Consider the following 17,470-nt stretch of genomic DNA (forward strand, 5'->3'; position numbering starts at 1 on the left):
CCTCTGGGCTGGGGCACTGGCAGCTCTGGGATTTGGGTGGGCTCTGCACATGGTCAGGAAGAGGCTGTACCAAGAAGGTGGGAGCAAAGGCTCCAGGGCCACTTCTGTGTGCCAAGTCCTGATGTGCTACCAGCTCAGTCCCTGCCCTACCCCAGTGCTCCCCTGACAAGGTTGGTATCCTGTATTCGGGGGATTCAGCGCCTAAGTTTTCTTCAGAGGGCTCCCATAAGGCTTTCCTATAAAATAGGCTTTATGATCACTTAACTATGGGTTGTATAAGGCCTGCTGCATGTAATATGGTGTTCACACAACGTCCAATTGCATTATCCTATTTCACAGAATGTACCATCATTAAATGACACATGTATACATATGAATATTTTCAGAAGTATTTAAGAGTGGTAAAACTTACAGACATGACTTCCATGGCCCCTATATACTTCCGTTTATATTCTCCAAAACAAGAAATTCTCCCATAATACAATTATGAAAATCTGTACGATATCATTGATACAATGCTAATATCTAAGCTACATACAAAATTTATTTGCATTACGATAAATGTCCAGTTATGTCTTTATAGCAAAAGATAATCCAAGACCATGAATTATAGCCGGCTGTTTTGTTTCTCTAGTGTTCTTTAATCTCCCATACTTCTTGAATCTTTTTGGATTTCATGTTACTGGGCAATTCTGCAGCCTGTAAACCTGGATGCTTTCCCTAGTGAAGAAGTTCCATTACATACCCGTGGTCTGTGTTACTGATTGTGCTCAGCGAACGCCAGCAGAGGCAGTGCTGCCCGCACTTGTGGCAATTTTAACTCTGGCCCATTGGTTAAGCCAGCCTTCTCCACTGTAAAATTACTATTCGAGCCCCTGTAACAAGTGAACACATGGTGGGGTGATTGTTTGAGACCAAATATCCAATTCTCTTCTAATGTTCACCCAGTAGGCTCAGTATCCACGGATGATTTTTAACTCAATCAATGGTTATTATGATAGTTGTTAAATGGTGGTTTTTCTAATCCCACACTTCACCTACATTTATGGTTGATATGCTATTGTATGGAAGAGCTTTCCCTTCGTTCGTTGTAACGCTGTGTATGTACTTACAAATGTACTGCTTCAAGAGGGTACCACTTTTACCGTTTATTTTGATGTTCATCTAATCTCAGATTTGGAGAGTGGTGGCTCTTACTTGCTCTGCTTGCTGTTTCCTGCTGGCTTATCTTCATCATGCTTGGAGGACTTCCTTTCTCTCGGGCATTACAAGATGTTCCAGGCTTACTTAATACTTTCTCGGCCCCAGTCCCGGCACCAGTCACTTCTTCAACAGGCACTTTGATCAGACACGTTACTTTTGAGAATTATTTTTTCCCTTCCCCCAAATAAAAATTCTTTCGATACCTTTTGTTGAGTCCATTCCTCCAACTGCAAATAATGTACCAACAGTTGACTTCCGAGGTTTGGTTCGAGGACTTTGTAACATGGGCCGCCTCTCTGGTAATAAATGGTATTTCATTGCTTCCATAATGAGTTTCTGACATTCTATATCATCCCGAAAAAGTGCATTGTTTTCCATGTCTGCCAGGAACTAGAAAAGAATAGGGCATATGTTCAGTGAATGACTAAGGAAAAGTAAGTGAAAATAATCAATGAAAGATTCGTGTGTGAGCACCTCTCTTTAACCCAGGCATGCAAGATTTACAAAGTGCACATTTATGTTTCACTAAGAAACCAAAGTGGAGAGGGGAGAGGGACAAATGATAACACTCTAAACTCTTGGGGTGTTTTTCTCTGGAGAGAGAGTCTGAAGGCTAGTGTTCATTTTTCCCCTTTTGAACTCAGCTCACTCTCACTGCCATCAAGTCCATCTTGGCTCACAGCAGTCTTACAGGACAGGGTAGAATTGCCACTGTGGATTGCTGAGGCTGAGACTCTTTAAGGGAGTAGAAAGCCTTGTCTCTCTTCCACAGAGCGGCTGGTAGTTTCAAACTGCTGGCCTTGTGGTTAGCAGCCCAACATGTAACCACTAAGCCACCAGGGCTCCTTCTTCCTTCATACATTCCTACACACATATGCAATACCAAAACCAGGCTCATTTTGAAAACGACTTTCCTATATTTTCCACAACAAGGTATTTACTTTTTACTAGAAAGACTGGATTGAGTAAGAGTACCTGTAAGTCCCAGCAGACTAACAGGAGGATATTGACTTCACTTCTCTAAACAATGCTCCAACAGTAACAAAACAACACCTAGAGGGCAAGTGCTGATGATATGGAAAGACTCAAAATCCCTGGTCTTCACTTAGTCTAATTTCCCACTTAAGCAACTTCATATAAATGCACAACTATGGCCACACCCTTTGCAATTTGGTTTCATTTAGAGTACAAATTCATCAGCAGTTCATACCCATTTCCTTTCGTGGAATTACCGGCAGTCTCCACAATGTGACAGCACTCTTCCCACTCCCTCCCTGCTTCCCATTTCCCTTTGTCCTTCTTTCTGTCCCCTCCTGTCTTCTGTGTCTTGTCCCTGGGCACAGACTGCTCTTTTGGTTTCATAAGGTTGCTTGTTACTCTCTGGGGTTACTGCTTACCTTGCTGGGCTGAAAGCAGATTCTCTGCACTGAGTTCAGTTCCAGGTTTGTAGTAGGGGGTTGAAGGACAAAGACGCAGGTAACACACTCTACTTTTTACAAAAGGAAAATCTTATGCTGTTTTTGACTGCTTGATGTTCTATCATTCCTCATCACTCTTACTCCCCTCGGTGCCATAAGAACAGCAGAGCATGTATTCTTTCATGGTTTTCCCCATATTTTCAGATTTGTATGCTGATATGTTTTCTCTTTTACTCATTAATCATTAGTTATTTTGCTTCATTTTCCCATTTTACTCAACAATAAGCCAAAATAACAAACTTCCTGATAATTAATAGCGTTTCTACAAGCCAGGGTAGAATTGGCCTTGTGAATTGCCAAGACTTCATGGGATTAGAAAGCCCTGGTTTTCTCCATAATATCTCATGAAAATGCCTATGAATCATCTATGAAAGGTGTAGTTCTGATTTCTCCTTTTAAAGAACTAAAGATGCCATCGTGTAAATGTACTACCATTTTTCAACCATTTTCTTATTATGGACATTTGTTTCAATAAATAAATTCACACACATTCATTCATAACTCAAATACACATATCTGTACATTTCCCCAAACCAAACTCATTGCCGTTGAATCACAGCATCCTGGTATCTAAATGTGCATATACACTTGCATGTTTTTGGTACTATTACCAAGTTTTGTACACATGCCCTTATGTACTGATTTTACCTCTGTGGGGTAGACTTTTGGGATTTGAACTGATCCCAAGGCTTAAACACTGCACACCAAGGCTGCTTATATATCTCATTATGAAGAGTTTAAAATTTTTCATTTTAGACTTAGAGGCCATAGGAAGACTTTTCCCTATCTGGGATTAAATTTGAATAATGGAATCACCTACTGTTGACAAACTGTAGATTATTAAGGAGAATGCCCCAGTTATTAAAAATGAAATTTCCTTCTGGATGGAAAGGATGAAACTCCAAAGCAATTAAATTCACATTAAGTTTTCTTTTAAACATCAATAATGAGTTTCTTTTTTTTTTACATTAGGGCTCATACACCTCTTATCACAATCCATACATATACATACATCAATTGTATAAAGCACATCCATACATTCGTTGAATAATGAGTTTCTTAACAAATGTTTTTACAAAGAACATGGAAATTCTACGTAAAGCTTAATAAAGTAGGTTATGTTGTGGTGTAACTGGCAACTCTAGTGACTGTCATGTAAAGCGTTAGTGTTGCTCAAAATAAATGGCTATTTGTGAAAATATCAAGATTATATAGAAAACATTTCAGGACAAAGAAAAAAAGTCCCAAGTGGAGCATAACCCAAAATATCCACCTTTAATCATGAACATTCTGTAGATAGTTTAATTTTTTCTTATATTCAACTATTAAAATGTAGCTAATAACAATCAAAGGAAATTTAAAACCCAAATATCCACTGTTAAACAGGCCCGACATGTTTAAATGTTTCACTTTACTAAAGCTTGGGCAGTGTCGTCAGGATGTTCCCTCCACTCTCCTTTGAGTGGAGGAGGGACATGATTTCTTGACCACGAAACAGAGAGGAATCATGGTGATGCTTCTAGAATCTGGTGACTGGTGAGGTGAAACAGAGTGGCATGACGGTTCTCTATGAACAGGAAGCTATGCCTTGCTCAATGGGCTTCCCCTGCTTCACATGCAGTGAGGTTTATGAACACACAAGACCCTGAGGTCATGGAGAACTTCCTTTTATGGGAGTGACTGGGAAGAGCAGGTTGATATTCCACAGAGCTGCTAACTCTACCGTCTAAATACTGCGAACGGTGGCTGAATGTGGGGAATGTGGATATAACGAGCAAAGACCCTGTGTCCCTCTATCAGTGTACCATCTTTTATACTTCTTGGTTGTTAAAAATGACAAGCAGTGATACCGTCCACAGTTCTAAAAGCATACGTTTATGTTTTGACAATGGAAGAGAAGGAAGACTTTCCAGAAAACTCAAAATGCAAACCCAGTTATTGAGTCGATTCCAACTCACAGCAACCCTATGGGAACATGTAGAACTGATCCTGTGTGTTTCTAAGACCGCAACTCTTAACAGGAGTAGAAACACTCGTCTTTCTTCCTCGCTAGCAAAAGCCACTATAAAAAATAGTTTGTGGCATTTGGAAACCAAGCAAAGAATGCTCCAGGCACAAAAGCCAAATTAAGACAAAAGTTTCAGGACCTATGCCAGAGTGTAAATCTGGCATTAATTATCCTATAATTTTTCTATGCACCCAAAACATAGTCATAATTGCTATGGAAATCATGAATGAATATGCATTTAGTTGGCTCATTTAGATTAATCTTAATGTTTATATTACTTCTGCTATATATAATTACTTTAGGATTTCCTAAATAAATGTGAAAAAATAAAGTCTTGGGAGACTAACTAATAACTATAATATGCAATATAATATATTACCTAGCATACTGACAATCTATATTTTCTAACTATCTGGGACTAATTATATTTAAGTATAGACATGAAAAAGGCAGAAGAAAATACAGCGATTATTTCAAGTATCAGATGAGTTAAATGGAAGTTACTATCATTACAAAAATTATTCCAGAAAGCTCTATAACTACAAAAAGTAATGCTCTCATATACTCGTAAATTTTGGGTAAAAATAGAACCCCCTCCTCAGCCCTATATAGGGTTTCCAAAGTTGTGCATCTTTATGGGAGCAGACAGCCTCCTCTTCCTCCCTGGAGCAGCTGGTGGGTTTGAACCCCTAACCTCCTGATGGGCAGCCCAACATGGAACCACCACGCCATCAGGGCTCCTTCTCCTTTATCACAAAGAATGGCAAATTAGTAAAAGAAAGCATTTAGAAAACAAGGGAAAATCTTCAATTTGTATATATTTTTTTTAGCTTTTCATTATTTTTACAATTTGTATATTTTAATTTTCACATACATTATCTGAGTATTTCTCTAAAACTGTTCTCCAAAAGACTACTTCATGTAAAAAAGTAGACTGAATTATTTATGAATTCTATAGATTAAAATATATATTATAGTATCGAAATTTTTAAATGGAAAGAATATTAAAGGTAATTTTATATTTCTAAATTTTAGTAGAAAATAATTATGAGATCTGAAAAAAGAATCATAAAAACCAAGGTATATGTAATAGAATATATTAAGAAGATTAATAATTCATATATCAAGGAAACTATACTACATATATAGTAAACCAGACTTTTTAACAAAAGGTTTAAGTATCAAAAATGTTAGAAGAAAGTACATATGTTTCCGAACACTTAATTGTGTTCATACAGAACCCATCTACAGACCAAGAGGCAGTCATCCAAATAGCACAAGGAGATACAGCATGGTTTAAAATCAGGACAGGTATGTGTCAGGGTGGTCTTGTTTCACTAGATTTATTCAACCTGTATGCTGAACAAGTAACTCACAAAGCTGGACTATATATATAAAAAAAAGCTCAGCATCAAGATTGGTAGAAGTCTCCGTAACAACCTGTGACATGCAGATGACACAACCTTGCTGGCTGAAAGCCAAGATGACTTGATGCACTTGTTAATGAAAATCAAGTACCATAGCCTTCTGTACAGATTACAAAGCAATGTAAGAAAAACATAACCTCCATAATAAAACCAATAGACAGCACCACATGAAAGAGAAAATCCTGAAGTTGTCAGGATTTCATTTTTCTTGGATCCACAATCCATTCTCTGAGTTAGAGTAGTCAAGAAGTTTAATACATTGGGGAAATCTGGTATGCAAGACCTGATCTACACATGTTACAGACACCAACCGAAGACTCAAGATACGGTGTTCTCAAAGGCCTCACAGTGAAAAGGGACAAGGAATAAGCACGGACACAGCGACTGCAACAAGGGCTCAAACATGATTGTGAGGATAGTGCAGAACACGGGGTCACTATGATCAGCACCTACCAATAACAACATATGTGCTAGCTATTTTTACCCACTTGCTTTTTTTTAAAACGTTTTAGTAGGGGCTCATACAACTCTTACCACAATCCTTACATACATCAACTGTGCAAAGCACCCTTGTACATTCATTGCCCTCATCATTTTCAAAGCATTTGCTCTCCACTTAAGCCCTTTGCATCAGGTCCTCTTTTTTTCCCCTCCCTCCCCACTACCCCCTTCCTCATGAGCCCTTGATAATTTATAAATTATTATCGTGTCATATCTTGCCCTGTCCGATGTCTCCCTTCACCCCCTTTTCTGTTGTCTGTCCCCAGGGAGTAGGTCACATGTAGATCCTTGTAATCGGTTCCCTCTTACCATCCCACTCTCTCTTTACCCTCCCAGTATCGCCCCTCACACCCCTGGTCCTGAAGGTATCATCCACCCTGGATTCCCTGTGCCTCCAGCTCCTATCTGCACCAGTGTACATCCTCTGCTCTATCCAGACTTGCAAGGTAGAATTCGGATCATGATAGTGGGGGTGGGGTGGAGGAAGCATTTAGGAACTACAGGAAAGCTGTATTCTTCATCGGTGCTACATTGCACCCTCACTGACTCATCTCCTCCCCTAGACCCCTATGCAAGGGGATCTCCAGTGGCCGACAAGTGGGCTTTGGGTCTCCACTCTGCATTTCCCCCGTCATTCACTACGGTAAGATTTTTTGTTCTGATGAAGCCTTACACCTGATCCCTTCGACACATCGTGATCACACAGGCTGGTGTGCTTCTTCCATGTGAGCTTTGTTGCTTCTGAGCTAGATGGCCGCTTGCTTACCTTCAAGTCTTTAAGACCCCAGACTCTATATCTTTTGATAGCTGGGCACCATCAGCTTTGTTCACCACATTTGATTATTTACCCGCTTTGTCTCTACCCACTTTCTTTAAAATTTGATTAGTTTGGAATAGTTTCAAGTAAAATAAAGTAAAAATGACACACACTTGTCTTCTGGGTAATTCATAATTAAAAAAACACATTAAAATGATCATTTGGTAGAGGATTATTTAAGGATCTTCGGTGCAAATCACTATAATAAAACAATTAGACACTTCCCTTGTTGTTGTTAGATGCCACTGAATGGGCCTCAGACTCAGAGTGACCCAATCAAAATGGAAGGAAATGGTGCCTGGTCCTGTGCCATCCCCAAGTTCAGTTGTGGATCAGTGATCCACTGACTGATCTTCAGAATTAGATCACCTGAGTTGCCATTGATTCATGCAGTGAATCATTCCTATAAAACTCCCAAAGGAAAAACCTCACTGATATTGAATTGACTCAAAGTGACCACGTAGGGAATGGTAGGCTTGTCCCCATGCACTTTCAAGACTTAACTCTGACGGAGGAGAAAGCCAGGTCTTTCTCTTGTCACTCCTATAAACTCATATAATATTCCATCTTTGGAGAAGGGAAGTCTTTCTTAAAAATCATCTCATTAAGCATCAGCATTGATTTTTATAAGATAACTTTCATTAGGGATTAATGCACAGTCTCAAGGACAATACAAACTATATAGCATTCACGGCCCTTTAAAACAACAACCAAAAAGATCTGACCTTTTGCAGTAACAGCTAATTCTTACTAAGCTTTGGAGTTCAAGGTCTCAAGGTAAAGAGTGGTTGCCTACACAGGGGGCACTTAAAAAATTGCAGTCATAATTATGAAAAGAATAAACTAGGCATGTAACTTATGTTATGACTGATTACCTTTGTTGCAATGAATATAATTTTAAACAGTGTAATAATGATAATAATATCATCAGTATTTGCAGAACATTATACTTCACAGGACATTTCTCTGATCCTCATAATAACCCTGTGAGAAAAAAAATGCTTTCTCTCTATTTGACAGATAAAGAAATTGAGGTGTGTGAATACAGCAAATCACAGAGACAGAATGATCATGTCTTATTTGTCTGTAGATCACCAGAATCGAGCATCTAGTGAATACTTAATAAGCATGTGGCACAAAAATTCTGATTCCTAAAGGCCAATATTCCTTTTACTATCAGCTTTACTAATTTTCCTTCAATTTTCAGGATAGTTTTGTAGCTGAATCCAAATTACTAACCCAAATCGACAAAGTTACTTAACTAAGGTAATTTAGATGCTCCAACATTCTTGGTTGAGAACTAGCCTTTTTTTGTGTGTCTCCCATTCTCTCCACACATGTGATACAAGGAAAATACTTTGTTAAGTACAATAGGCAAAGAGAAAAATAAAGCCATAGATAAGTACATATTAAGGCAATTAGCATGAAGTGAATACTCAAATGTTGTTAAAAGTGTGACACTAATTTTGGATAATCAAAAATGGTTTACCTGTGGTGCAAGAAGTGGGAGCCTAATATAAGCCAAAAGTTTACTGAGATCTTTCCGTCTCTGTTCCAAGTCATGGCGAACCCAAGTCAGAAGTGCGTTCAGTATTGTTTCCTCGTTGGGAATGTTCATGTCATCACTGGCCAAGAGCTTTGAAATTTCACTGGCTGGTAATAATACAAATTCCTGGTTCCTAATTACTTCCATGAAATGTTCCTAGAGGAAATAATAGCAAAGAAACAGTGTTCTTCCTTCTGGCCATCACAGTTTTTTACAGAGAATGAAAGCATTTTGGAATTTGATGCCAAAACACAATTTATACTGCATTACTGCTTCCTAGGAGAGAGAGTAAAAAACATTTAAAATGCAATTATATTGTTAAGTCTTTTGCTTTTATATAAGTAGAATTAAAGTATTGTATCACTTACTACATTTTAAAAGGGATTCGGGACACAGATATTGCTTTGCACAAGTTAGGGATAGTTTTGGCCAGTTTCAAAGGAAGATAGAAAACTTCATTAGACATTGAGAGGCAAAATCACCTCAGCAGCTACTGGCCAACAATGGAGCTAAGCAGCGGTGAACCTTGAAGTAATCTCTCATCATGAACTGGCCTCCAAGATGGCTAGATTTCCTGGGATCGTTCTGGGTGTCTTCTCCTTATGGTTATTCTATAACCAAACCGACCTTAATGTTCTCTGAAAGGCCAACAGCAATTTAGGGCTGTTTTGAGAATGTTTACCTTGTCTAATCTGATTTATACACAGAGCACTTCCGGTCCCCTGGGGAAAAGTACCAAAGCACAAAGGTGGACTGGGGTTCCAGGATCTTACACTGAGGATTACTCTGTTCTGACCAGAATCAACTCCCCGTTACCTGAGGGTGGAGACAAAATGCCCTAAGTTTGAAACAAAGGTTTTTATAGTAGGCCATTATAGTACATAATCTGAAGAGAGAGAAAACTTAACTCTCTAGTATAAAGTTTTAAATCCTGATACATAAGATACAAAGGGGCTTCAAAAGTTGTGTTAAAATAGAATGAAAAGGTAATAGAATTTCTCCATGAATTTTTTGAAGTTCCCCATTTTCGTTATAGCTATAACATAAATGCAAGTGCTAGGCATACTGGTTCTGTTTACTTTTTAATCATTTTATTGGGGCCTCATACAACTCTTATCACAATCCATGCATCCATCGTGTCAAGTACATTTGTTGCCATCATCTTTCTCAAAACATGTTTTTCTACTTGAGCCATTATCAGCGCATTTTTTCTCCTTCCCCCCCCTAACCTCCCTCCCTCACGAAACCTTGATAATTTATAAATTATTATTTTTTCATGTCTTACACTGTCTGATGTGTTCCTTCACCCACTTTTCTGTTGTCCGTCCCCCAGGGAGGGGGTTATATGTAGATCCTTGTGATTAGTTTCCCCTTTCTCTCCCACCTTCCCCTTTCCCTCCTGGTATTGTTACTCTCATTGGTCCTGAGGGGTTTATCTGTCCTGGACTCCCTGTGTTTCCAGCTCTTATCTGTACCAGTGTACATCCTCTGGTCTAGCCGAATTTGTAAGGTAGAATTGGGATTATGATAGTGAGAGGATGGGGGGCGTGGGGGCATTAAAGAACTAGAAGAAAGTTGTATATTTCATCAGTACTATACTGCACCTTGACTGGCTCGTCTCCTCTCTGGCATCCTGGTTCTTAATGCTTTTCTTAAAATTTCTAATGTACTATCATTGTCTCAGTGTGCCGAGTTTTAGTAAATTGCTGTTAGGCCCAGAACCATCAATAACTATCCTCTATATTAAAACAGTAATTATATTTTATATACAGCCTGCTGTCACCCAAGTTAACTACTGATCTAATATATATCCACTGGATTGACATTCCTTTCAGCCGAGAGTCTAAAGAGGAAAACCATACATGAATAATTAATTATATCCAATTGCTTCAATTCATCATGATTTATTAAAGATGCCCAAATGAACCTATTTTAAATGACTGATTATCATTTTCAAAATATATTTTAATAAAATCTCAATGCTGGAATGGCTTCAAACAAATTGTTCCACTCATTGGTATACTGGCATTATGATGATTTGGAAATAATACACAGCAGGAGCCATAAATGTTGAAGCTCTCAATCCAGTTAGCCCACTTGTAGTTTCACCCTTAATAAGTAATCTGCAAGGGGGAGAAATATGACTGCATACAGATGTTTCTATTACTAGCTAAAGGACCCGTGGTGGCACTGTTGGGTGGCGTTGGACTGCTAAACACAGCTGGCGATTCAAACCCACCCGCTGCTCCTCGGGAGAAACAAGAGGCTGTCTGCTTGACAGTCCTGGAAAGCTTACAGAGGGTATGTATAGCAGATAATATAATCAAGATATTTATATAATGTTAATATAATTAATATCCAGACTCTGAAATGAAATACCATCAATGAGAAAAAGGCTGTTAAGTAAGCATTTTCTCTGATTGCTTACTGATGTATATAATTTAGAATAATTCCCTTTTATTCCAATGTATTTCATATTAAGATAGAGCTTTTCAACAATTTATCAAAATTCTACTTAGTGCAAGGTTAACAAAAGTTCTTTTCAAGAGAGTTATCTTGATTTTGAAGCAGCTATTTTGGCAGAATGAAATATTTTTATAAGTTTTCTAGGTCTAGAGTAAACAATTTAAAAGTGAATTGTCATATGTTCTATAAATCATCCATAATGTCACTAATTAGTTTCTATAATATCACCAGTCTTAATTTTCTAAGATTAAATGACTGGCTCCAGGAAGTCACACTGGCAGTCATCCTAAGAAGACAAGTTTCCACACCCTGGATCACAAGAAGGGATTCCTCATTCTTTCAAACTGGTATTCATCACGTAGGATCACGTAGGAACATCCCAAGTACATGCACCATTTACTGCTTGTAGAATTGATTTTCCCGGCATGGGATTGTTCTTACTTCATATTTTAAATCCATTTGATGAAAGAAACAGGTATCATGCTACCAAACACTTGATAACATAATGCCCTTTCCCCTTTGAAATCGTTTTTAAGCAAATGAAATTACTGAGGGATTTATTTTAAATTGAAGGTTGAATTTTCCTATACATTTTCATTCAGTTCCCATAGCAACAATTCAAACCAGACATCTGTCTCTAAATTACTTATTGTTATTAGAATTCAATTTTATGTCTCTGCTGAAGCTGAGTAACATCAAATAATGGTCTTGAGGGGATAAAAAAGATCTACAACAACTAATTGGCTATAAAAATAGCTTTTAAAACATCCAGCTAATTTAAATTTAATTTATGTCTAATCCTTAAAGCAGCAATTATGTCTCTACTGTAAACAACAAGAGTGACCTAAATGCATATAAATGTTTTTAAGTGAATAAAAATCCTTTGTAAGAAACAGATATTACTTAAATCATGAACTAATTATTAAGGGGGTAGATCCGGCTTTACTTTATAGTGATTTTAATATAGAAAAAGGAGCCCTGGTGGCATCGTGGGTTGCAAGTTGGGCTGCTAACTGCAAGGTCAGCAGTTTGAATCTCCCAGCTGCGCTACGGGGAAAAGATAGGGCTTTCTGCTCCCGCACAGACTGATGGGCTCGGAAACCAAATTGGCAGTTAGAATGCAAGTCGGAAGCAACTCAATGGCAGTTGAATTTGGTTTCAGGGTGGTGCAGGAAGAATTTGAAATTGCAAGTGGAAGTTTAAAATAAAAAAATGTGCACAGAGGATCAAAGCTGGGAGGGTGGGGGAACTTTTGAAAGAAAATGGCTATACCAAGATTGGCGAACTCTTGGTAGGCAGACAATCAAGGTCCTGCTTCAGCAACACCCTATATCCTGTATTAAGATTATATGTTTTGGCAGCAAGTGGGTGATGAGACACTCTGTTTCATTTTGTTTATGACTGTTCATCGTAGGGTGTATCTCAAAGGTGCTATGCCATTGGGGGTCCCACTGTGGAAGTTGTGATATTTTTTCTGGTTTTCGATAAATGAAACCTAGGATTGATGAGTATATAGCAGGGGTCCTCAAACTTTTTAAACAGGGGGCCAGTTCACAGTCCCTCAGACCGTTGGAGGGCCGGACTATAGTTTGAAAACAGAACAAAACTGTGAGCAAATTCCTATGCACACTGCACATATTTTATTTTGAAGTAAAAAAAAAAACAAACGGGGCAGAAACACCCGGTGGGCTGGGTAAATGTCCTACGTGGGCAGCATGTGGTTGTGGGCTGTAGTTTGAGGACCCCTGGTACATAGGGACAACAAATAGAACAAGGGTACTGGGGGTGGGAGTACAAGGCAGTAGGGAGGTAAAAGGGAGATGATATCAAGGTTAAAGTATGTTGGGAAACTGATTATGGAAGCAACTGTCCAATTGTGTGACGAGACTGAACTATGCAATGAGCCCAAGATTCATTTGTGGAACTACACAGGAAATCCATTTCCACAGAACTCCCTCTATCTACAACTGAGGAGGAGGGGGAGAAAGTGGTTACTAAACTGAGAGAGTTTTGGACAGATGAGTATAGAAGATCAAAGGCATAAATCTGACTTGAACAATTAAAATGTTGCCAGTAGACCCTCCCTCTGCTGCACGCTGCACCTGATCTGGTTTCCTAAGTTGTCTGTATCTTTGATTTGTATTGTTCTGTTTGGGTTCTGCTTGTCCACATTAGGATATATCTCAGAGGCGTCACGTCATTGCAGGGCACCATCTTGAAGTTGTGCTATATGTTTTTTATTTTTCGATAAATGAAACCCAGGATTAATGAACCTACAGTGACAGCAAGTAGAATAAGAGTTTCGGGGAGAAGGGTTCAGTGGTGTTTGCGTGTGTGGGGAATGAATTTTTTTAAGGGAATCGATAACAAGGAGTTCATGTAGAAAAACAATTTTTGGAAACTGATGGAGTGGTACAATTCTGCTTGACACGATTGAACTATGCAATGATACGATATATACTTATTAATAAAAGTAAGTTAAAGGAGAAGAATTAATATAAAAGATGTTAACTTAATACTTTACGAGGTATGCACAGTATTGTCCTACAGCACAATCTGTGTTCTCACCTGAGGTCATGAGGTAATCATAAGTTAGAAATATTCCTGAGAAGTGATTACACCTCAGGGAGGACAAAAACCATGACAAAGATTGTGCTTTTTGTATAAGTGCTTTAGGTCACTCATGAAATTCCTCTTGTTAAATAAATGTGTAATTATTTTCATGTCTTACACTGACCAATGTTTCCCTTCACCCACTTTTCTGTTGTTCATCTCCCAGGGAGGGGGTTTTACGTAGGTCACTGAGATCAGTTTCCCCTTTCTCCCCCCACCTTCTCCTTCCCCTCCTGGTATCGCTACTCTCATTATTGGTCCTGAGGGGTTTATGTGTCCTGGATTCCCTGAGTTTCCAACTCTTACCTGTATCAGTGTACATCCTCTGGTCTAGCTGGATTTGTAAGGTAGAATTAGGACCATGATAGTGGGGGGAGGAAGCATTAAATAATTTATAAATTATCAAGTGTTTGTGAGGGAGGGGGAGGGAGGTGAAAGTGAGGAGTTGATACCAAGGGCTCAAGTAGAAAGAAAATGTTTTGGAAATGATGATGGCAACAAATGTACAAATGTGCTTCATACAATGGATGTATGTATGGATTGTGATAAGAATTGTATGAGCCCCCAATAAACGGATTTTTAAAAAAAGAGAGCTGTAAGAGGCCCCAATAAAATGATCTTAAAAATAAATAAATAAAAACAAAAATTTTCCAAATAAAATAAATGTATATAATGACAACAATGAAAGTGATTCCACGGTAAGATCTGTCTCATGTACTTTGGACATGCTCATGCTGAAAGACCACCAATCCCTGGAGGAAGACATCATACTTGGTAAAGCGGAGGAGCAGGAAAACAGAGGGCCCTTAACATGGCAGAATGACACAGTGGTTACAACAATGGGCTCAAACGTAACAAAATACCGTGAGGATGGCGCAGGCCCAGGTAGTATTTTGCACTGCTGGGCACAGGGTCGCTGTGAGTTAGAACCAACTTGATGGTATCCACAACTTCTGTCAACTTACACACGCTTCCAGGTTAGGAGGCAGGCAGAAGTCGCTTGCTAATAGCTGTAGATTATCTATTCTTATCACATTTCCAAACTCTGTTTTCTCTAATGAAAGCTCCATAGGAACTGTTAAGCCTTTCACAGCTATACTAACTCAATGGAAGGGTTGAGGGATGAGAAATAAAGTGGAGGGGTAAAAATTGTGTTGAACATGAGTAGTAAAGATAATTTATACATGTATGGGAATGTTCACATTCTTTTGTATCTCAGAAATTGGGTTGACCGAGCAATGTTCTATTCTGTTGGGCACGGGGTCACTACGAGTTGGAACCGATTCCATGGTACAACAATTAAAGCATTTCAAGCATAGGTTCCCAAATTTATTTGGGAAATTTAAAAAAAAAAAAGATTCAGCATTCCCCTGGCAAGGAAAATCTTTTGTACTATAGCCCATAATCCAGGATAAAGTGTAAGTAACTCTTTTTGCAGCCCTCCTGGGCTGTTCCAATGCCAACTCCCCACGGGGCAGTATCACCCACTTTGGGGAGTACTGATTTAAAGCAACAGTCTTCAATCATTGCTTAATATCTGGAAGATCCAACTGCTGAAGTGTGGCAGTTGGGTAGTCCTTAAAACTCCACCTCCCCTCTCTTCTTTGTGCACCCTGGTGTTAAGACCACGGAAACTCATCCTAACAAAATAAAATGTCTTTCATGTGTCCAATTTTAGCATTATCCTAGATCTATGTCTCTTAATGTTCATGTTTTTGAGCCAGAACCCTTCATATGAATTATTTTTAATGTATAATTTTACATATAATGAACATACATCATATTAAGCCCACAAAAATCAGATGTATCTCCTTTAATAAAAAAAACCTTCCCTTTCATCCTTCTATCTTGTGTATTAGAATTGTACCAACATATCACAACCAATTTCCATCAGCAAACCTATGAACATTTATAAACTTCACACATATGCTATGGAGTAAAATGTTTAGAGAAGCCCTACATCAAAAAGCAGCTCAGCAAACCTTGAATAGAACCAGTCCTACGCCATTGTACCTTCCTAGTGACTATAATACGGTAGGGCTTGACATAAATCCAGTGAAACTATTGTTGCTAGCTGACATCACATCAGTTTCCAACTCACCAAGGCTCTTACGGAGAATAGAATGAAATCTTACAGGGTCCTGTGCTATTCTGGCAGTTCCTGCCGGGCTCAAACACCCACTGTTTGGGCCCACACTCGCAGCCAATCCATTTGGTTGAGGGGCTTCCTCTGTATCACTCGCCCTCCACTTTACCAAGCATGCTGTCCTTCTCCAGGGACTAGTCTCTCCTGATAAGATATCCAAAGCACGTGAGATGAAGTCTTATCATCCTTACTTCTAAACATAAACTTCCTGGTTATACTTTTTCTAAGACAATTAATTTGTTCTTCTGGCAGTTCATGGTAATATTTAACATTCTTCACCAACACCATAGGTCCAATACCCTTGGGATAGTCCTGCCCCACCCCCTCCAAAAAAAGCTCCCCTGGGCAGAGCTTTCCTAGTACTCATCCCCCCACCCCCACCCCGCTAGGCGAGCACTGAGCACTCATCCTGAGTTGGTGCCCCAGTGATGTCGCCTTGGAAGGTTCTCTCCGGTCAGTGGCTTTCTTCATATAAGCAGCTTCACTCCAACAGTGATATTTTTCGTCGAATTAAGAGAACAGATTGTGGCTGAGAATTTTTTTTTCCTGCTCAGGAAAAATGCTGCAGAAACTGTTGTGATGTTGAACATAGCTTACAAGGACAGCGCTATGGGAAAAACTCAAGTACATGTGGTTTTCTTGTTTCAAAAAAGGTGAAATATTCACTGATGACAAACCTCGTTCTGGAGGTCCGTCAACTTCCCATATGGATGAAAATGTTGACGCTTAGTGCATTTGGAGTTCATTCCACCAGGTCAGACTGTCAATCAAGCTATTTAGAGGTTCTGAAAAGAATGCATACTAGTGTGTGACAAAAAAGGCCTGGTTTGTGGCAGACGGGGGACTGGTTTTGTCATCACGACAGTGCATCTGCTCACGCAGCCATCTCAGCAGGCAATTTTTGGCAAAACCCAGCATGCCTCTCGTGCCCTGCACAGCTTACTCATCTGCTCTCACTCTGGGCAACTTCTTGTTGCTTCTGCAGATGCAGAGGGCATGGAAGGACAGATTTGACACCATAGAAGAGGTGAAGAAAAAACCAAGGGAGGTGCTGTCAGCTATCCAAACAAATGAGTTTGAACAATGTTTCCAAGAATGGAATTGCAGATTTGACAAATGTATTAAGTGTCATGGAGAGTACTTTGAAGGTGATAAGGTTGGTTTTGTAAAAAAAAAAAAAAAAATTACATAGCTTTGAAAAAAAATTCAATTTTTCTGGCGGGGGTACCTCCTTGTACATAAATTTGTCTTTGGTTTTTCTTATT

General features: G+C 39.0%; 1 protein-coding gene across 3 annotated transcripts in view; it reads right to left on the bottom strand.

The window, feature by feature from the left end:
* The window catches only part of KLHL5 (kelch like family member 5), an 87,834-nt gene that overhangs the window by 24,318 nt on the left and 46,046 nt on the right, over positions 1-17,470 (bottom strand). For all 3 annotated transcript variants that reach the window (XM_075544431.1, XM_075544430.1, XM_075544432.1), the window contains 2 exons: positions 8,924-9,136; positions 1,407-1,593 (listed from right to left, as the gene is read on the bottom strand). In XM_075544431.1, the coding sequence (XP_075400546.1) occupies positions 1,407-1,593; positions 8,924-9,136 (400 nt within the window). The remainder of the gene's footprint in view (positions 1-1,406; positions 1,594-8,923; positions 9,137-17,470) is intronic.

This window comes from Tenrec ecaudatus, chromosome 3 (genome assembly GCF_050624435.1).
Source record: "Tenrec ecaudatus isolate mTenEca1 chromosome 3, mTenEca1.hap1, whole genome shotgun sequence".
Taxonomy (NCBI): Eukaryota; Metazoa; Chordata; class Mammalia; order Afrosoricida; family Tenrecidae; genus Tenrec; species Tenrec ecaudatus.